Source organism: Scaptodrosophila lebanonensis, unplaced genomic scaffold (genome assembly GCF_003285725.1).
Source record: "Scaptodrosophila lebanonensis strain 11010-0011.00,11010-0021.00 unplaced genomic scaffold, SlebRS2 tig00001415-arrow-pilon, whole genome shotgun sequence".
Lineage (NCBI taxonomy): Eukaryota > Metazoa > Arthropoda > Insecta > Diptera > Drosophilidae > Scaptodrosophila > Scaptodrosophila lebanonensis.
Genome location: NW_022060742.1, coordinates 2,786,621 through 2,808,237, shown reverse-complemented (window position 1 = coordinate 2,808,237; position 21,617 = coordinate 2,786,621). Strand labels below are relative to the sequence as shown.

Sequence of the window (21,617 nt, the reverse complement as noted above, 5' to 3'; positions counted from 1 at the left end):
AGGACGAACATCATTAACATGCATAACTGTGCACATATCGGCCACAAAATTGGCCGTCAAGTGCGCCATCAACAAGCACTTCGGTGTCTATTGTAGAATGGCACTTTCCGTGCCTCTTCCTGGTAGTATTCTGTTTATATCCCACTCATGCCAATTTTTGTGCAAACAAAAAGTTGAATGCATGCAAACATTAAATATTTGTCATTTGTAAAAGAATAATATTTAAAAAGCACGCACACATGGCGTATGCGCAATAAACTCAAGTTGTGCACACTTTCTGTTTCTACTGCTTGCTTGCACAAACAATCAAAAGTCATCACGCAACACTATAGTAGTATATACTACGAGCAAGAACTATAGAGAATGTGCATTTTAATTAAAACTTATTTCCGTTGCACGCATTTTGCCCATTTTGCTCACCTCTTCTTACGGGAGAACGAACATTGAAAATATACACAAGTCACACAGCAGCTCTGTTTTTCCGCTCCGGCAAAATGTTAATTAAAACGTTCGCTGAATTTTGCTTGTTTGTTTGTTTGTGTCGCTGGCAAAAACTTATTTCCTTACACGTCAAGACGACAACACACGACAAGCCAACAACGCCGGAGTGAAAAGTGCGCGCTTTGCAATTAAGGTGAAATAAAAATGGCCACGAGAGCGCAATGCGGCGACTTAGGACGACTTTGCTTGCGGAACGGACGGCACGCATGTGACGGCTGAGATGCATGGCTGGCAAAGTGCACAACAATTGCAAGTGAAAACGACACACACCGAGAGAGCACACGCGTCACGCTCTCTTAACTCGCGCGCGCTCTCCCTCTCTCACTCTACTGTATGCCGAAGCAGGATGTACAAATTGAAAGCAACTGTGATACAAAACAAACTCAAAACACTCTCAAACTCACTCAACGCTCACACTCTCTCTGTCTCTCTTGCTTACACTTGAATTCCCACTCACTATGTGAGTTTTGCGGTTTTGAGTGCAAATAGCTGCGCTTGTAAGTTTCAAGGCATGCATGTGTGTGTGTGTGTGAGTTGGTGTGTGTTTAGCTTCCAATTTGATGGATTTATGTTCAACTAGAGCGCTGTGCATGGCACGAAACAACACACAGAAATGCCGAAAAAGCGAAAAGGTTTAGTCGGCGTCTCATAATTGACGTTTTGGACGCCGCAAAGTATGCAGCACAGCACGAGTATTGAACGAAGAACTGCTCGATTTTGCTAAAAATTTACGTAAATACTCGTGCACAAAATTTGTTAGTTGCGTGTCGAAAACGAACAAAAGAACGAAACAACAACCAAACCGACGGAGGCCAAATAAACGCAAATGAAATGAGACAGAGGCCCAACACAGAATACCAACACCAACACACACACACACACACACACACGTATCAGTCACTAGCCACACTGCCACTGTTTCAACTGCAGTTGATAACGGAGTAGCTGCTATCCAGAAATGCATTAGGGTGCATCCAAGATAGCTCCATAGCTATCCGCTTAAAATCCAAATTTTTCCAATGCGCCAATGCATTGAACGGATTTTCCTCACAGTGGGGGTACTCGCCTGTTTTCAATTTGAAGGAGTAACGAATTTTCAATAAGCTTTAATCCGTCGTACCAATTAACACTCGACTTCAGGCACTTACCCAACTCTTTCATCTGACAGTTAAGTGAAAAGTTGTGAGTACAGCTTGTAAGGATATTTTTTGAATTTAGCGACCCAAACATCGCCTAAATGACAAGTATACGCCTTGATTTCAATTTTTTAAGAATTTGAGCAGCGTTTGAGTGCAAAGTTCATGTTAAGTTCATTTTAAATGCTGTTTTATATTAATAGACAGAGTATATATAGTTAACTTCAGCTCCATTTTAAGATCTTGTTTTTGATGCAGCCGGTATGGAAACATTTTCAAATTAATTTATTCCTAAGATGTCAGCCTCTTTCTAGGTCAGAGAAAAGTTTATTTTATGATAGTAATATTTCTGCTGTAAATCTCATTTTTTCTAGCAACGCTCTTGCTGGTGCTAAGTTTAATATAAACAAGAAAGGAATGCTAAAGTCGAGCAGGCTCAACTCTTAAATACCCTGTACCACCCCACAAAAAATTAATTAAATTAATTTTATTATATTAATTAATTTAATTTATTTCATTAATTAATTTAATTTAATTAATTAACTAAATTAATTTAATTAATTAACTAAATTAATTTAATTAATTAACTAAATTAAATATAAAATATTCCATGCATGCATAGATACATTTACATTTACATCAGAATCGTGCCTTATGCGTGTTTGTGTACTTGTACATATGTATGTATGTGTGCATTGGGCCTGGTTATATGGCTATAACTTTCTTTCCGATCATTCTATCATAATGAAACTTGGTATACGGATATATAATTACTAACCTAATGTGACTACCAAATTTTAGTTCAAAATTCCAAGAATTACGGGAGTTATAGAAAATCAGTAATAGGGGGGGAGTGGGGGGGCGGATCAGAAAAAATTAACAAACTCGTCCTTTCTCGGTCTCAGGAGAATCTGTATACCAAGTTTGGTTATTCTAGCTCTTATACTTTCGGAGATCCTTGCGTTCATACAGACAGACAGACGGACAGACAGACGGACAGACAGACGGACAGACGGACAGACGGACAGACGGACATGGCTATATCGACTCGGCTTGTCATGCTGATCAAGAATATATATACTTTGTGGGGTCTACCAAGCCTCCTTCTGTGTGTTCCATGTGCACTCGCACAAAACTAATATACCCTTGTACCCTTTGGGTACAGGGTATAAAAATAAAAAAAATTCAAATGACAAGGATTTCTTTAAACAACAAATATGCTTTAGGAATACATTAAAATTGTGTTCTTTCAGTTGCTTAATTATTTTAAAGATATACTATATACAAGTATTGCTGCCACTATCCATCTATTTTGTGACTACCCCTATTGTTGTAGTTTTCAATGCCTGCCAATGTAGGTGCATGATAAATTACCGAAATAAACGCGCGTAACTAAGCGCAACATACAAAGCTATAAAAATGAAAATAAAGAGCGAGGGAAAGCCATAGTAGTGTTGAAAATTGCATTTTAATACTTTTACAGGCTGGCACGTAAAAATTACGCTGCAGAGCAAAAGGGAGGGAGGGAGGGAGGAGCAGAGGAAGCCGCAGGATACATAAATCAATGGCAAGTCAATGCAGACACACAAGCGAACCTCATAGAAACAAACTGCAGTGTGGCTACTGTTCAAATGAAGAATGAATGACTGTAGAAATCTACTTAATACACAATCTCCGTCTCTTTGATAGACAGATAGTGGTGGACCACACCCATACCTGGAAATCAAAGCAAAGTCTGCCTCAAATGACACCATTAAGCCAATTGATGCATGGCCAAAGGGTTAAAGTTCAAAGCAGTTCAAAGTTTCGGACACGCTCGTTAATGCTAGCAACTTGAGAATGTGTGCCAACTGCATACTGTTGTTGTAAAGAAGCGGAGCCGCATCCACAAAGTAACTACAAAGTGTGAAGAAAGCCAAACTTGTACCCTTTCTGCTACAGTGGATGATCGAATTAAATTATTTTGTGTTCAAATAGTATAGAATTTCTTTTATTACATTTTAAAGGAAACAGAACTTATAATTATAAAGGCAAGAAGTTATAGCAGAAGTATATTTATAATTAAAATAGGAGCCGAATATGAAATTAATTTAAAAACAATTTAAGTCAAAAAAAAAACAACTAGAATATCACTTACGATTCAACTTAAAGAATTAGGAGTATGTATCCACGGTTTTGAAAAATTCCTAATATCGGGAAGGAGTGGAGGAAGTGGGAAAGAAAAATGATAATCTTGTCATTCCTTGGAATTAGGAGACCGCATACACGAAGTTTGAAGATTCTACCTTTAATATTTTCCGATGTCCTTGCGTTCATACAGACGAACAGACGGACGGACCGGCGTACATGCCTATACGACTGATATGTACACTAAACTATATTACCATTCTGTTATAAGGAATAGATAGTTCTATCCTTGAAGCGTGTACTGTACGCACATTCTTGCTGCTACTTCCTGGCAAGACTTACTGCACATTTGCTTGGAGACTAGACAAAAACTAGCTTTGTGTGCTGCAATGTGTAAAGTAAACTGCAGGAATGCGTCAGCCACTAGATTAGCTTACAATTACGTACGACAACAACAGCAACAACAATGTTTATGTGGGTATGATGATGAATAGCACAGACTTTGAATGGAAGGACATGCATAGCTCTTGCTGCTCGCAAGGCTGCAACCAAGTGCCCGTAGAAGAGATAGCGAGAGAGAGAGACAGAGAGAGAGAGAAGGACAAGACAAATATTTGCACAATATGTCAGTGAACGAGGTGCTGGAAACAACTTTACTGCGTGTCATGGATAAAGATGATGCAGAACAAAGAACTATGAAAAAGAAGTGGGGGGGATTCCCGCAAATGCTTTAAAGTCTGACGGTAAACAACTGAGTCTACAGACAGCTTAAGGTAAACAATTAAATTATTTATGCAAGGTAAATAAAAATGCCATCCATGCTATGATTAATAATTAAAGCGCCAAATGAAATAGCTTCCTAAATGATAAGACATAGTGCCAATAAATATCGTATTAGATCGAATTAATCATTCAACATCTTTTCAAAATTGCCGTCCAACAAGAATATACTCGTATATACATACATACATACATATATGAATATGGACAGCGGCCCAGACATGCGTAAACTTAAACTATAACTTAAAACGTTATTGAACTACTTACTAGACTTGCATACAACATAAAGATCTAATTAAAAACATACGTATGTAAATGCATTTTTACGAATACAAATTGAAAATGTGGCATTAAACTGACACTTACCTTGAGCTCAACAATCGCTCCGCCTCGGCGGCGGTCATGGCGTCCGGCAGGCTGTCATCTCGCGGCATATTTGTAGCAGCAGGAGCGGGAGCAGGAGCAGGAGCAGGAGCTACAACTGCAGGGGTTGCCTGCACCTTGAGCACCTCATCAACCACATCGTCAATGAGCTGTGCGTCGAGTTCGCCGTATTTTAAATGCTGCATCATATCATCTTCATCCTCGCCAGCACTGGTGTCGGCATACTCCAAGTCCTGCAGCTCCAAGGCATGCGCCTGCATGGAGCGCCGTTCTGGCAGGACAGGAGCACATTCGTTCACCGCTTCCACATACTCCACCGCCAACTGCACATCGTCCTCATCCTCATCCAAGCCCTCCTCCTCTTCGTGTGCATCAATGGAGGCGATGGGCGCAATGCCCTTACCCATAATGGTCCGTGCGGGTGACATGGGTGGAGTGGACTTCGCACTGCCAGCATTGCTATTGTTGTGCTCGCTATGATGGCTATTGCGTCGTCTTATTGGCGAGACCACACCCACTGGCGGCGAGTTGTAAACAGTGCGATGCAATGGGGAGCCATCACTGGCCTCACCCGCCTTGGCTGTAGGCGATTGCAGAATCGTGCGTGCCGCCGGCTCCTGCAGCTCTGGCTTGATGATCGCATAGACTGTGCTGGACTCCTGACCGAAGCCATTGGCGCCATGAAATTTGCGCTGCATATCTGCAACCTTGGCCGTATCATAGAGTTCCGCCTCAGAGCCGTAAACCTCTCGAGCCTCGCTACCGTCCGGATTGAGACGATAGCCCACATCAACATAATTGAGACTGTGTGGCTGCTCGGCAGGCTGCAGTTTTGCCTTCAGCTCTGGACAAGGCTCGTTAAAGCCACCCTCATCATTGCTCGTCGTCGAGATAATGCTGGGTGGACGCTGTCCGAGTCCAGCGGCTGGCATATTGACAGTAATGCTGCTACGCTTGTTGGCTACGACGCGCTGCGGCGACGTGATGGAATGTTGTTGCTCCTCTGTTTTGCTGGTTCGACCTGCAAGTACCGAGCGTTATGAGAAATGAATGATCGTCGAGTATTGAAGATTTAGAAATATAGGTATTAGTGACCAAGATTTGAAGTCGTTTATCAATATGAGTATCCAACTAATCGCATCTATTGCATGCTGCACTAAAATTTGCTGTCGCTAGCTCTTATAGTCTCCGAGATATAAGTGATTATACGAACGGCGTTACGGAAAATCCCTAATAGAGGAGGAGGTGGGATGCATTAAAAATTAAAACAAACAAACACATAAGGCATCTGTTGGTAAAATTTGGTGTCTCTAGCTCTTATAGTCTCTGAGATGCAGACGTTCATACAGACGGACAAGACTAGATCGACTCGTCTTGTCATGCAGAACAAGAATATACCTTGTGGGGTCTGCCACGCCTCCTTCTGCCTGTTAAAGTTTTCACTTCCCTTCACAACCCTCATATAATCTGTTACCTTTAAGGTACAGATTATAGCAATGGCGATCACATAATTAATGCATAGTTCTATCTACATGTAAAGTAATTACAATACTTTCTTATTTTAATCAAGTATTCGTTTTATTTATTAGGCAACCCCAATCGTTTGAAAATTATTGTAGAATTGGGTTCCAAAGCATTACTAACAAACATTACATATAGTGTATAATAAGGTTTAGAGTACATTAATCTCGTTCCGACAACAGCTTGATCAAATCGTTCTGCATGTTCAGCAGCAAAAACACACGTTCGTCATTCTCATTCGAGCCCATGTGGGCCTTGAATTGGTTTTCTTCGTGCTTATGTTCTTCATAGAACTTACGATACCGCTCCACTTCGTACTCCAAAAAGCAGTTTTCCGGCCCGATATGGCCGCGCAACTCCGACCTTACCAATTCCAATAAGTAACGCATATCGCAGCGCCTTTGCCGCTCCTCTGGAGTTCGTTTGGCGACCTCTTCATCAGTGGGAAACCGCGGTCCAAATAATTGAAGCATCTTATCATTCCAGGGTGGGGATGGTGATCGTGTCGTGAGTCTCTCACGAGCCCTGGATGATTCCCGCGTCTCGAATGGATGCTGTGGTTCTCTCGACTCTCGTGTCTTTGTCTGCTGCAGCTTCGAAAAGTCTCGGGTCTTGTAGGTGTCGCGTAATTTAGGTGGCGAGGATCTCGAGCGAATCTGTGAGTCCGTCAAGTTGTCGCTGGAACTGGTTAGCATATATCTCTGATGTTTTCGTCGACCCTGCCTGGGCTGCATCTTCTCAGCATTGGAATCGGGCGATTTATTCGTGTTGGCTTTGCTGTCCGCCTCACCGCCCGTGTAACGGAAATTGTCGGACAAATAGAAGGAGCTGGGCGCGCCCATCATTTCAGGGCCACATGGCATTGATGCTCTGCTATCCATGGCAGGGCCACCAGAATAAAGATTACTCTGCTGCTGTTGCGGCATCTGGGGCTGATTGTAGCACGAGTCCATTCCCATGTTCATGCTCGGCTGTTGGTGCTGCGTCATATTGCCAGCCATCATGGAGCCAGCCAGTGCCATGGAGCGCGACACTGCCTGCGCCGCAGTGGTCTCCGTAAAGTCCACCCATTCCAGCTCTATGGGCGGCACCTGCAAAAAGATTCCATACAGTCGCTTTTGGTTGAGGCAGACACTCAGATGGCTCATGTACATGTTGCGCATGCGTCGCTCATACAATGTGTTGCAGCTCAGGGTACTCAGCTTGTTCAGCCAGAGCCAGGCCTGTCTGTACTCGAGCGTGTTCCGGGCAAATGCCTCCTCCGGCAGTGGCGACAATTCCAGCATCAGCAGAAAGTCGTTGGTCAATAGTGTCGCGCCGCCTTCCGTGGTGTAGGGAGAATCTTCCGCATCGTGTACATCTCTGGAGGAACGCGGACGATTGCGTGCATCTCTATCCCGATCACGCGAGTCCCGATTCCGATCTCTGCTCTGTGAAGTGCTATTTCGGGATCTAGTGCTAGTGTCGCTGCGTTTCTGGTCTAGCCGCCCCCCTCTCTCACCACCCGTCGCACCTTCGCGTCTCCTCTCGCGATTCCTACTCGAGGACATTTGGAATAATTTCGAAAATGGGTATTATTGTGTAAGTTGTCAAGCAGGATGTTCCCTATCCGGCCTAGGCTGCTAAGCAATTAATTGCGTTTCTCGTGTGTCTCTGGCAGGCAAAAAATTTTGTTGATCTAGAATTTTGAAGCAAATCCAAAATAGTCGTCAAATGATTTTCCAATGCCAAACACATTCCGAGCATCGTCGAGAAAGAGAGATGGAGAGCGCATCGACTTAATCGCCCTCAATCACGCCTCAGTCGTGACTCACGCACGTCAGAGCGACAACATTTAGCACCCGGTCTCGATTGCCCACACGCTGTAGTATTTTGACATTTTCAATGAATTGTTTAATTAATGTGCGTCCGCCATTTAGTCAATTAACTAAATGTTGTGCAATTTTGAATTTTGGTTCACGAATCGCATTATTTTTATGAGTTCCTCTGCTCGTTTTTTATTCGGCCGGAATGTGTGTGGTGTTTTTTCACAAATAGAAACTGACTTTAATAGCGTCGCCTTGTCAGCAGGGGGAGCTATTTCGCCAATCAATTCTATCGCACAGTGGGCGATGTGTGAAAAAGAAACAATCACATGAATACGATATATTTTTAGGAGCCAATGCAATACGCGAAATATGTAAATAAAAGAGGAGCTGCTGGCAAAACTTTCAATTAGAAACACACATTTATTTAATGAAATACTTCATTGATTATTTGTAAACCCATTGTTTTAATCTTTTATTTAAACGTTTTCGAACCGAAATAATATTAGCATTTTCCATCAATCATTTTGACTGGACAGTAAATACCTGAAATGATGTCACTCGTGTGGTAAATTCATTTCAATTTCTTAAGCGACTTCTGTCCGTTTCCCCAAAAAATAGTTCACAAAAGAAAGTAGCAATCGTTTGTCAATTGTGTAAAAAAAACATTCCACTGTGGTCTATTTATTTTTAGTGTTTGTCACATATACAAGTATGTACTCGTATGTGGTTGCTGGCAGGCAACTGGAGCGTTCGGAGGAGTTGGGAAGGTTGGGAAGGGCGGAGTGTGCGTCTTCCCAGCTTTCATTGGCCAAGTGGGCCAAGAATTGCCAATTCCTCGTAGGTGTAGCTGCTGACGAATTCTCAGACGGTACACGTGGGCCTGTGGGCTGCGAAAGCTGTCAGCGCCTGGCGCTGGTCATTCTATAAATACAACCATTTGTGAGAGCCACATGGAATGGCCAAACGAAGTGCAGCAAGCTCCTCTAGACATGACACTTAAAAATAACAAGACGCATGCAAGATTCGTTTGAAGTGCGTCGTTCGGGGCGTGTCCAATTTTGGCAACTGCAGCTGTATTTAACTAAAATAAAATTTATTGCACCAATACTCTCTGAGGCAGGTTTTGTCGAAACTTCAGAATATGCTAGGGTCGATTCTGGTTTCCTTTAAGGTCGTCTTAATTGCTCGAAATTATCTTTCCCTTTTCCTTGATAGGTGTACAACTTTTCGGATATATATATATGCCTAAATTATAATAAAAATTGACATCTGCTTTCAACGGAAATATTTTCTGTCTTTTCTAAAAGCATCTCAGCCAACTTCTGCATCTCTGGCCATGCAGTCGGAGTCGGAGGCGTTTATTAGACATAATTGTAATTTTATTAGATTTCTCCATTATAGTATCATCTATAGCGACAGTTTTCTCGCTTTTGTTCAAATATAAGCTTTCAAAATCTGGGGATGTGATCTTTTATCAGCAGCTAAATAATTGAATGTTGTAAATACCTTTCATTCTGATTTGTTGAAGAAAACTCATTTAGGGGAGTGTACTTAAGAGCTATAACTTATACTATTAATCATCTTGTTACTGACCTCGACAGGCTTGACAAAGTTTCCGCAAGCTTAGACACATGTTCACTGCTCACTCCGACACAAATCAAAATTCCATTAAACACATATTCAGATACTAGTGAAGGGATATACTTATATTCTAAATTATGTGAACCACACGTTTACAGTTGCTTAAGAACCAAACTATATGCTCCGCCACAAAACCGCAGACACTGAGAAGAATGCCAAACAACCATAAATAGAAAGCGCCCTGAAGAATGTCTACGCTCAAGGCGACATGCTTTTTACGCAGTTCCTTGTGCTCGTTGATATCGTTTGATGACGAGACATCTGTATCTGTATCGCCCAGGTCCTCGAAGAATTCGTCGGCCTGAGAAGAGGCACGCTCACGTCTTATGACATCCAGCTGCTGCCAGTAGTCCAGGAAGCCATGCTCATTGAAGGCACTGACCAAGAACTGGAATTTATAGTGAAATGGCGAGCCCAGGGGCAAAATGTAAGTAGACAACATGGAGCGTAGATACTCCTTGACAATGTGAAAGGCCGGGCGATCAAGTTCGGCATTGTATGTGCTGGCCAAGAACTCACGAGCCGTCTCATCACGCATGATGAAGGCGATACCGCGCCGGTGCCGCCGACTGATATTCCAGGCAAATGGAGAGGAACTTAATTTGAGGGGCAATTCCTTATAATTTCTAGTCAATGCCGCATAGTGTCGCGGCGCCAATGTCGTCTTTATTGCAGTAAACAGATTGTCAATACCATAGACTCGCAATTTGTGTGACGGAAGCTCATCTAGGGCATCCAGCTGTGGTTCAAAGGTCGGTCGAATAAAACTGCTCTCCAATTTGGCAAAATATATGGTCGTGAGCACATAGCTGAACATAATCCAGGCAATGAGAAAGAGACGCAGCGAGCTGACGCGTGAAAAGCGTACCACCGGCTCCCCCAACTGCGTCTTCACGCACATCTCGAGAATCTCAAACCAGCGTGCGTGATGGAAGCGCGCCACTCCGGGCAGACGCTCAAGCGCATACTGCAGGCAGATAAAAACGCCCATAACCACCAGAAAGGTGACCAAGAGGAGGTACCAGAGGGAGCGACGGAAGGCACGCACAAAGATTAGATACTCGGGACGCATTTCGGCCGCAGGCACCACCAGATATATAGTTCGACGATCATATGGATACAGTTGTTCCACATGCGGTGCGATGCATTCAAGGACGAAGCGCGCATTCATCGCAATGTGCGTGTGTCCGCCCATGATGTCCACGAGCACGCCACTGAACTTGCCGCCGGGCAGACAGCGACCGTAGTTCTCTTCGTCTGCGGGCAGGACATAGCGGGCTGTGGCATTCAAACTTGAGGCAATGGTACGGGCTATGACGCCATCGATTTGTGTAAATCCAGCGCTCGTCGTGTTGGCCAATGGCAGAGCGCGTAGAGTGTCCTGGAACATCGAGAAGCGCACCTCATGCCCGTTCATGTTGCGCAATTTATCGCGAAAGTATCGCGAGCCGGTCCTCTTCAATTCCCTCACCTGCAGTCCGCCTGCGGCAAACGGTTCAAAGTCATAGACCACATCCGTCCGTACAACGGCCAGCCCAAAGAGCAGCTGTCGCTGCCAGCAGCCAGTGAAGAGCGTGTGTAGCTCCTCGACACTGGCTCCGGGCCACACAAAGATGTATTTGTGCAGGTGCTTCCTGGGCTGTTGCTCATTCAACATGGCCAGAATGCGTTGGACGAGCGGCAAGCCCGCACTATCTGCGGGCAGGTGGAAAATATTGATGCTATCCGTGTGACGTGCTGGCTCGGTTTCGTGAGCTTCAATGCTGCGCACCAAGCTCGGCAATTGCGAGCTAATGCATTGATGCAGGGCCTGCTCCAGGGCCAAGTGTTCCCAATGGCCAGCCGAAGCGCAAGTCACGCAGCGATAAATGTTGGCAACTTGTGCGGAATGCTGCTGGACAATGTGGCAAGTGAACTGTGCCAAGGCCAGGGCATCCTCTTTGTGGCTGACATGAATCAGCGCCTTACTTCCAAACAATCCCAGCAACAGCAGCGGAACAACCCGAGCACACATGACGCTAAAACCAACTGCCAACATTGTTCACCACCATCCACTGCCCACTGCCCACTGCTCTGTGCTGCTCTTCATCAGTTGCTAGCAACTGTTTAACCACAAACACACACCAGTTCCACCAGCTCTACCAACTTCAAGTGCACCCTGGCGTATACTTAATGCCAATTAGTCGTACGTGCGTTTTCAATTAAAAACGCTTGCGGCTGCATGAAATTTTAACGCCTTGCTGCGTAGTTGTCGTGGATCTAGGGAGTGGATGTGGGGAGTGGGGAGTCAGGGACTGTGTAGTGGTGTGGCGTCTGCTCAGCACAGAAGGCCAGCGCACAACAATAACAAGGCGTATGTGCGATGAGCTGCGCGCATTAAAGTAAACAAGCTTTGGCACAAAATTTGTTTGAATTACAAGTACATATATAGTATGTAGTGGTGCACTACAAAAAATATCCATGTTTAGGAAAATTTAAAAATAATAATAATAATAAATACATGTGCTACGCAAGAGCTATAGGCTTGATTAGAGCAGTAGTTCTACATCAGGAGTTGAAATACTTTACAGTATCTATGTACTTATTATTCCATCAGGGGGAAAAACTGGGGGGTGAATTTTGTGCGATCAAGGTAAAATGTAGGTGGCTATATGTGTCATTTTAAAATAAAAATTTACTGAAGCACCTTGACACTGATTTCTAGATTTATAAACAAAACTCAAAACAAACAAACATAAAAAAAATCAAAATTTTAAATAATCAAAAATTCCAAAAAAAAATTAATATTTTTTTAAATATTAAATGTTAAAAAAATATAAAAATTATTAATATAAAAATTATTTTTTTTTTAAATATAAAAATTTTAAAAATTAATAATTTATAAACATTTTAAATTAAAAGAAAAACAAATACAAGAATATATTAAATTAACTTTTAAGAAGATGAAAAAAATCCCAATCAATCTATAAGTTAAGATTCCTCTTGGAATTCCAGAATCCGCCATTTCTGCCAAGTTTTAGACGATTTACCCAATTTTAAGATGCAAATGAGTCCGTCTTTTCTCCAAGTGCACACATAGAAACGCATAGTAAGTAGAGAAAAGCAGTGAAGGTCAGCACAGAGCATAGACAATCCGCGGGGAGGGGCAAGGGCAAGGGACGGGATTCAATGGCCTCTGCAATCAACGCCAAAAACGTCAATTAAATCAATGGGAATGAGAATTCGAGGAAAGAATAAGAAGTGAAAAAGTTAAAGAGCTGGCGTTGCTACAATTTATAATGAGCTGCAAATATTGTGCCATGTGCGAAATGCCAAAGTAAAAAAATTAATGAAAAATGAGGAAAATTGCGTTGCCAAAGAAGAGAGAAGCATCAGAAGAACATCTACAAAAGACACTTAATGAGCAAAGTATACAAGTTCAAGAAAAGGGAAAAAAAATGTGTTGAAATGCTAAGTAATGTATAAATTAGCCAAAGTTTCTGGGTCATGAACAAAACTTTAAATTGAATAGCAAGTTGTTAAAACATAAATACAACTTTAACCAAAAATCTTAATATATAGTTTGCAGCTGAACTTTAGCGTGTGATTAAAACTACATAGAACAGTCTGCCAATTAAAAAAAAAAAAACCAAAAAAAAAACTAGAAGCTGTCGAAAAAGTAAAGAAAGAAAGGACGCATTGAACCTAAAATGTCATTAAGAGGCAACCAAGCCAAGAGAATATGCAAACAAGTTGAAAGATAGCAGAGAGCACAAAAACTGAAGTGCATTTTCATTTCACATAGCAACAACAATAACAACAACAACGACAAAAACACACACACAACACACACTTTTGCTGGCAACAAATAACACAAGGGAAAATATTGAAGTGAAAAAAAAAAGAAAGACAAATGCAAACAAGAGACAATTTACAATGAAAATGCAGAAATAATTGTTTGAATAACCACAACAAAGCGTCGGGAAAATTAGACAAAGAGAGAGGAAAATGGAAACAAAACGCAACAAAATGCAAGACGCCCACAGCTTTAAGGGAGCCAGCGAACAAGCAACGGAAGTTGCTGTCCAAATGGCAATAAACAGATGTGAGGGGCATGTGAAGATATACTATGTATGTATGTATGTATGTGTGGGTATGTGTGTGAGTGACAAATATATTGTATGCTATACGTGTATGTATATGCATATATAATTCAGATTTCGCAGAAGAAAATTTATTCCCGTTTTGCCACTCTCTCTTCAGTGAGATCAGACGGATGAGTGAGATGTCAAGATTCCGAAGAACTTGAAAGACTTGGGATTATAAGAACATTCTTCATTCGTCTTTTTTACTTTTCAACATCCACTTTTTTGAATAAACTAAAACAATCGTTTCTGATGTCTGTTTGTAGCTCAAATATTGAAGAATCACCAAAAGCTCTGGAAAATGTTGTATGCGGAAAATGTTTGTACACAAATGCATTGGAATAACCAACGCCACCCGAAACTACCAAACAAACTCGATCAAATTTTCGTTCTACTCGACAGAAAATTAGTGAGTTAAGAAGGAGCTTTTGGTGGTCGTTAAAAAAGAAATCGAAAAGTGTTAATTAGAATCCGATTCCTCTAAAAACGATTAATAAATTTAAAACAACTTGAAATGATTTGTAACAAAGCCAGAAACAATATTACTTATTCACTTATTTTAGAAAGGAATAGTTTTATTTAAGAAACACTTAAAAGATAGTGAATTCAACCTGTTACGTGAACTAATTCCGCACGCTTCCACCGTAAACAGAGTTGGTGTGTTTGTGTGTAAGACACTTTTAAGCCCAGTTATGCAAGGCAAGGCACTAACAATTAAAAGAGGAAAGAACAATAGATGAGGTGCGGTAACAAGGTGAAAGCCAGAGCCGACAACAAGTTCACTTTGCGGAATTGCGGCTAGATTTGGGGCAAGGAATTTTCAATTGTGGGCGACATTCCTCAGTAGGCCAGGCAGCAGCTTCTAATGCAAGGCAAATAAATGAAGTCAAGCTGTCAATTGGCAGTCCTGAAAAGAAACAGCCGCCTCCCATCTCTCTCCCCCTTTTCCATTGCAAGTTGTTGTTCTTGGCTGTTAACCGAGCTCAAATGGTCAGCAGGAAAGTAAATATTTGGTCACATTGTTGCCAACACCAAATTTTTTAAAACTTGCACACGAAGTAATATAACAACAACAACAACAGCATGAACAAAAAACAGTGTTTGTTGATAGGGCTAGCTGATGAAGGCAGATGATGGAGAGTGCGAGTGCGAGAGAGAAGGACGAGTGAGATGTCCTGTTGTCTCAAGACAAACTGCAAGCACATGACAATTTCTCTCTTTCTGCTTCGTTTGCTTTTTATTGAGGCTGTTCAGCTACTGCTGCTGTGTTGTTATTGTTATTATTGTTACTGTTGCTGGGCCAGCATTTTACGTGTTGTTGTGGTTGTTGTTGTTGCTATTGTTGCTGCTGCCTTGCAGCGCATACAATTTCAATTTTGAAAATAAACTGAGAAGAAGAAGACGAAAGAGTATCGGCAGCGGGAAACGTTGAAATGTTTCTAAAAATTGTCAACGCGAGCATTGTCTCTACATTGTCGTTGTAGCTGAGAATGTTGTTGCACAGTAGAGGCTCAATAAAATGAACACTCATACGAAGATGTTCTTCAGTTTGTGAAATCTCCTTATGTTAATAAAAAAATACTTTCTGTGACCATTTAAGGCAGACAGACAACATACACATGTTTTTTCAAAATGATTATTCTATTGATTCTGATTCTATTAATTTTGAGTTGGAAAGTTCATATAATATTTTTACAATCAAAAATTCTTACGACTTGTTAGGAATTTCTTTTTTGGAAAAAATTAATAATAATAATAAAATAAATAAATATGCAGGAAAAAAAATAGAACTATCTTCCATATTTATGAAACAAAGTTACGAATCTTTATAGACAAGCTTGACTGTAAATACAGTTATTGCGATGTCTGTTGTTGTATATTGCTGGGAAGATGGTGCACTTGCATATTTTTGAATGTTTCTCGCTTGTCAACAGTTCGCTGAACCTGCTCGACGCATCTTATATTGTGGAAATATTGTACTCGTATATAAACGAGAACTCTGGCCCAAATATATTTTATTAATGCACAAACATTTGGTGTTGCGTTTGGAAAATGGAAAATACTCCATGTGTATTTATTTGATCTTGTCAGACTGAAATCTTTGGCACGCACACACATACTCGTATGTATTTCAATGCTTTTAGGCGCTAATGTCAGTGTCTGTTATTGAATGTGGGTGCGTCTGTGTGTGTATGTGTGTCTATATACATACTATATTTGTCTGCATTTGTCCGTCTCTCTGTACATCAGCATGTCATTACTCTTAGGTCGCTTGGTCTTCAAATTGGGGTCACTCGGGCAATTCAGATGCGTTTTCAAATCAATTATGACAAACGAGGAAATGTGCAGGCGGGCTAATTAGCTTTCTGGTACAATTAATGGCTGCGTGACTGACTCGCTGACGTTGTCAGCTCTTCAAGTCAATGCAAAGTTAGACCCAAACAAGACAATCACAAATCGAGTAAATCAAACTTCTCACAACGATTTGCAGAATAACATGATAAGCACCTGCATGCACAAGAATTTCAGTGGAATAACAAAAACACAAAAGCACATAAGCTAAAGAGGATTTAGATACGAAAACATTTTGATAAACGAAGCAGAAAGCGTTCTTAGCAGCATTTAATACGAACTTAGTAATTACCCACTTCATATAAATAATCCATTCAAAATAGTAGAGTACAAGTATATATGAAAAATTTCTTGCTAGTCTTTTCCACAGTATACTTATGCTCTACAAACCAAATAAAATATTATGTGATAGGTCTTTTCGGAAAGAACATAGAGTTAGACGAACAAGGAATCGAGGGTTTTATCATGTACGTATTTCCATTAGGTACTTTTTTCCAGATTTTCCAACAATATAGATAGTCTTTAATTTTCCTTAAGAATGTTTAGTTGCTAATTAATCTGCAGTTTTTAGAATTTGGGTTGCATTGAAAAAATAAAAATACTGAGAAAGAATAGTTTTTTATACTTGAGTGCACTTTAATAGAATCAAATAAATCAAAGCCTTCCAAAAACACAACTATAGGAATGGCAAATCACAATCATAATATAGCAGAGATTGAAGATATTTGTTTGCGCGACCCCATGGGCCTAATTTTCTAAAAAGCCGACCACCTCACATTATCAACAGGCGTGCTTCCAACGGAGACTACGACAATCAACAACAACCAAATCCAAATCCGAATGCGACTGCGCCCCCAAAAACCGCTCAAAACCAAATCACAAATCCATCACACACCAAGCTCGTGGACAATGACAATCAAACACTGAATAAAACGTGTGGTTCATTATTTGATTTGATAAACGAAACGTTTCTTGCCATTGCAAAACAAATCGAGTGTACGAGTACAAGTACGATGATGTTCAATCGGCTAGTAGTGGGCGCTTGATCTTAACACACGCGCCTGATATTTCTAAAATAAAAAAAAACCAAAACCAATTTTAATTCAATTTTGCTTTAAAATTATGCGGTTATTTTTTTGGGTTTGAATTTTTGTTTTTGCTTTATACAGAGATATTTTATAGTTGAGATAAAATCGCGAATGTTTATTAATTTTTCGTTTCCATATATCGAATGCAAAATGTTATGCACAAAAGCTTGCGCGCATTGAAAATGCCACAAAAACGACGCGATTTGAACTGAAAAGATCGGGCGAAAAAGTCATTTTTGTGTCCGCGAAGCCTCAGAACAGAAATTGTTGTTGTTTTCAAAGAAATTCTTTACAATTTCAATGCTCAGCATCTGCAGCGTTCAAAAGAGAGAGAGAGAGAGAGAGAGAGGCTGAGAGAGTGAGCACAGATCAGTTGGGGTTCTCTCGCTCTTTTTGCCGCTGGCAAAGTGCCCGATTTCGCACCAACAACAATGGTGGACTGTGGCAGGCACGGTTAACGGACCTAGCCAGCCCAGCCCAGACAGACAGTCAAGTTCCGTTCTCATTTACAGGGTGTGCCGATTCATACACTAGACATGCATGTGTGTGTTTGTGTATGTGTGTATGTGTGTATGTATGCATGGGCCGCCACTTGTCACTCTGCCAGATTGCAAAAGCATGTGTGCGCATGTTGGGGAAGGCCAGAAACTGTTGGCCGTGTAAGAGCCAAAGAGAGGGAAAGAGCGAAAATGACAGAAGAAGGCTGCCAAGAGGCTGACAAGTGGGCGTTAGGGAGAGAAATGCTGGCCTCTGTCATGGCAACTGCAGACTGCAGTGCCGAACGCCAATTTGGCGCTCAAGATAAAGCATTTCATTCAAAATGCGAGCATCATTGTCTGCGCCTCGAAGAACGCGGTCCATGCGTTTGACGCAAGCAATCGGATTGCTAATGAAGTGTGCTTACAGCATTTAAAATGTAATGCGATCATCAGGCACACTCTCAGTTGAAGCTTTCTGACTTGTAAACGATATTTTGAAGTAAAGGAGGTAGAGTTGGGCACGGGCCGTGCTTTCGGTCGAGGCACTTCGTTCGTGTTGCAAACTCCGATTTCGTGCGTGGCCGTGCGTGTTCGTGTTGAGCTAAAAAGGCACGACAAAACACGCACGAGCTAACACGAAAAAGCACGAATATAACACGAACAAAAATTAGCAACTAAACAAATAAAAAAATAGCCAACGCGACCTTTGTTAATTATTGTACACTAATAATGCAAACAAAATTTTTCGGGGCAGGTCAAGAATAGATTTTGAAATATATAACTATATACATATGTACTTATGTACTGCTGTTGATCCAGGAATTTGTGTGATAAGCAACTAGAAAAAAGCAAAAAAAAATTGGAATTGCTAAGGCAAATATCAAGCATGATATACAAGTATAGTCAATATCCCTGACAGCTTTTCAAACAAGTGAACGAGTTTTTTTTTCACTTCTGGAGAAATTTTAAATAAGCGACGAGCTCGGCTTCTTAGCTCACAATATACATAGATGAGTACATATTCGTTAACACAAATTTAAAGTGCTTAATACGGATCTATGTATGTATTTTTCGTTTTTACATTTAATAGTAATAACATGTTCGTGTTGGGCCGTGTTTAGGAATATTTTCGTCGTGCGTGCGCGTGCGTGTTTCCAAAGGTTCATTTAGTGGCCGTGTCGGGCCGAAAATAGTCGGCCCATGCCCAACTCTCCTCCCCCTCCTTTTCCTTCCCACGGTTATAAATACATGTGCACATTTAATTCAATTAATTTACAAAATTTCTAAATTTTTTTTTTTTTATGTTCGCATACTCTTCAATGATGTGAAACCTATTCTCTCGGATAAGGACGCCTGTATCATTTTCGAAATAAAGATGGGCCTGCACCTTAACTGCTCTAAATGTTAGTTCATTACTAAGTTCAATACATGATCAATAAATACCTTAACCATTAATACACCAAAAAAAAAACCTCTGTTGGTTCAGAAATTATTTTTCCATTCTTCCTAAATTGATTGTCGGGGTTGTAGATTCTTCTTTAGTTCGTCTTAGTTTCTCATTAGTAGTGCAACTGACTTCCTTCTCTCTCCAAAAGCTACTCTTTTCAGATATATTCTCTTTTCAGATATCTCACCACACACGTGGCTATGATCGTTCGGGTTGACGATTTTCCTATCTTCTCTGGTATTTTCTTCTTAAGTAAACTTCTAAGCTTTTAATTGGAATTAAAAAGTTCTGTGCTATTTACCGAACTTCAGGTGAGTCTTTTAAATTTTAAACGTTGTAGATCTTCTAACGTCTCTGATCACAAGTGGCTGGCCGGTTCATTAATAAACATTATTGTTCTTTTAGTTGACATTTGTAATTAAATTAATCAATAGTTAATAAAAAGAAAGATACTTTGGTTTTCTCTCCCCGTATAATAAACGCATAATGTAAGCTGTAGAATGAAAACGTTTATAGAAAGCTCTTTATATATAGATTAAATTGCTGATAAATGTTTTCCAAGAATAAAAAGGAAATCAAATGTGATCGAAATTTATTTCCCCAATGAATCAATTGCTTGGTGGAAAAGTTGTGTATTCGAAATGACGTTGTTGGCTAAAATCAAACGTCACCGCACGTCAAATGCTGAAAATAGCAACAAGTCCATAATTCAGTTCGCCAGGCAACAGTCATAAATCAGATTTATTTGTAGCTTCGCTTTACCTTTGTCCGTTCTATATTTAGAGGAAAGTAACAACAATTTGAGGCAAATAGCGAACATTTATTTGGTTTTCCAGCGCAAGTTGCGAAATTCAAATTATAAACGTGCACGACAATCGAGGTGACAATTTTTCGGCGTTTTTCTCTTTCAATTTTTCACAATACAACCTACGAGTATATGTATGTATGTCGACGTCATTTCGAAAACTTGACAAAATTAGATTGAAGAGTGTTTGGGTGGCATGCCGGCATGCTGGCCAATAGGCCACTCCCTGTGGCTCTAGCGGTTGCTCAACAAGAAAATCAAACGAAACTGTCACAGCTACGCCGAATATTTAATGTCAAACATCAACAATTTTCACTCTGAAGAGCAATGAACTCGGAGAAATGAAAAACAAGACATTGTCCGCTTTTTAAAAATTAACGAGGTACAAAATTGAGTGGCGAAAGTAGAAAAAGTAATCACATAATTTCTGATACTAATGTTGGATCGAAGGAACGTCTAGGAATAGAAACGTTTGCACCTAGTTTTGTCTCCCGTCATTTCTGGATTATTTTAAAGCTCGATTGGAACCAATATTCTCGAATTAAGACATAAAAAAACATGATCAGATTTGTTCTGCTAAAAATATAGAGTGAGATATCGAGATCTCGAAATTTGTTCCTGATAAATAGTAGTAGCAGATCTTGTCCGTAATTGATGGGCTTATTATTTCTTTTTTTTAATAATTACTTATAGTTACTAATTTTTTACTCACGTGGAGCTCATTTAGAGAAAAGCTTCAATAGAAGGTACCCGGTAAAAAAAACCTAAGCCCAGTAGTTGCTCAATGACGGACAAGATCTGCCAAACATAATGCAGTTTGTTTCGTATTCGTTCGTAGAGCATAAAACACAAAAATGTAAGCCTGTTTTTCCCAAACGAGAACAAATACTTTTATGTACATACATATATAGAAGATATAGAAATTTCATTTTCAATGATTATTTGAACATTATTCGAGTATTTTAAAAATTTCAATCTTATAAATTATATAAATTATTTATTTTATAAGTTTCGTGTAGCGCCATCTGTTGACGTTGGCACGCAACATGCGCACGGGTTTGTGTATGTGCTTATGTTGCACAGGTGGTGAGTTTCTCTTTGGTGAGGAGCCAGAGTGGTAGGTTAAGTATTTTAAAACAAGATGGCAGCGCCAACAGCAACGGGCATGCAAGTTTTTGAATTTTGGTTTTATTCAGATTTAATTGTTGTTAATACTCCCTTTTTTATAGAAAATCATGCGAAAAATGTAATTTAAAAAAACCCAGATTGTTGCTTTTGCTATTACTCGTGTGTGCACATTTTTGGTTTTTAATAAATTAAATGTTTAAAGGCAATGAATGAATGAAAGAGCAAGCAGCTTGGCAATGCTAATAATCGTGCATTATCTCGTAAGTTTAGCTTTAATTTTAAATGTCTAAATGCAG

At 40.4% G+C, this 21,617-nt stretch overlaps 3 protein-coding genes across 4 annotated transcripts in view; all 3 read right to left on the bottom strand.

Moving 5' to 3' along the window:
- LOC115633036 overlaps positions 1-21,617 on the bottom strand; it is a 48,333-nt gene that overhangs the window by 21,575 nt on the left and 5,141 nt on the right. Inside the window, exons 1-2 of one of the 2 annotated variants that reach the window (XM_030530380.1) lie at positions 9,851-9,936; positions 4,911-5,949 (exon numbers count right to left, since the gene is read on the bottom strand). In XM_030530380.1, coding sequence (XP_030386240.1) covers positions 4,911-5,949; positions 9,851-9,890 — 1,079 coding nt within the window. In that variant the 5' untranslated portion in view covers positions 9,891-9,936. Of the gene's footprint in view, positions 1-4,910; positions 5,950-9,850; positions 9,937-21,617 lie in introns of those variants that run through there. The other variant, XM_030530381.1, reaches the window with a different exon arrangement.
- On the bottom strand, positions 6,485-8,436 carry LOC115633038. Its single transcript, XM_030530382.1, has one exon. The coding sequence runs from the start codon at positions 7,997-7,999 to the stop codon at positions 6,611-6,613; it is 1,389 nt and encodes a 462-aa protein (XP_030386242.1). The 5' UTR covers positions 8,000-8,436; the 3' UTR covers positions 6,485-6,610.
- On the bottom strand, positions 9,969-11,912 carry LOC115632589. Its single transcript, XM_030529814.1, has one exon. The coding sequence runs from the start codon at positions 11,910-11,912 to the stop codon at positions 9,969-9,971; it is 1,944 nt and encodes a 647-aa protein (XP_030385674.1).

Bases quoted from the DNA above. Each gene is read 5' to 3' on its own strand.
- LOC115633038 (XM_030530382.1), bottom strand. From the start codon at position 7,999: ATGTCCTCGAGTAGGAATCGCGAGAGGAGACGCGAAGGTGCGACGGGT.
- LOC115632589 (XM_030529814.1), bottom strand. From the start codon at position 11,912: ATGTGTGCTCGGGTTGTTCCGCTGCTGTTGCTGGGATTGTTTGGAAGT.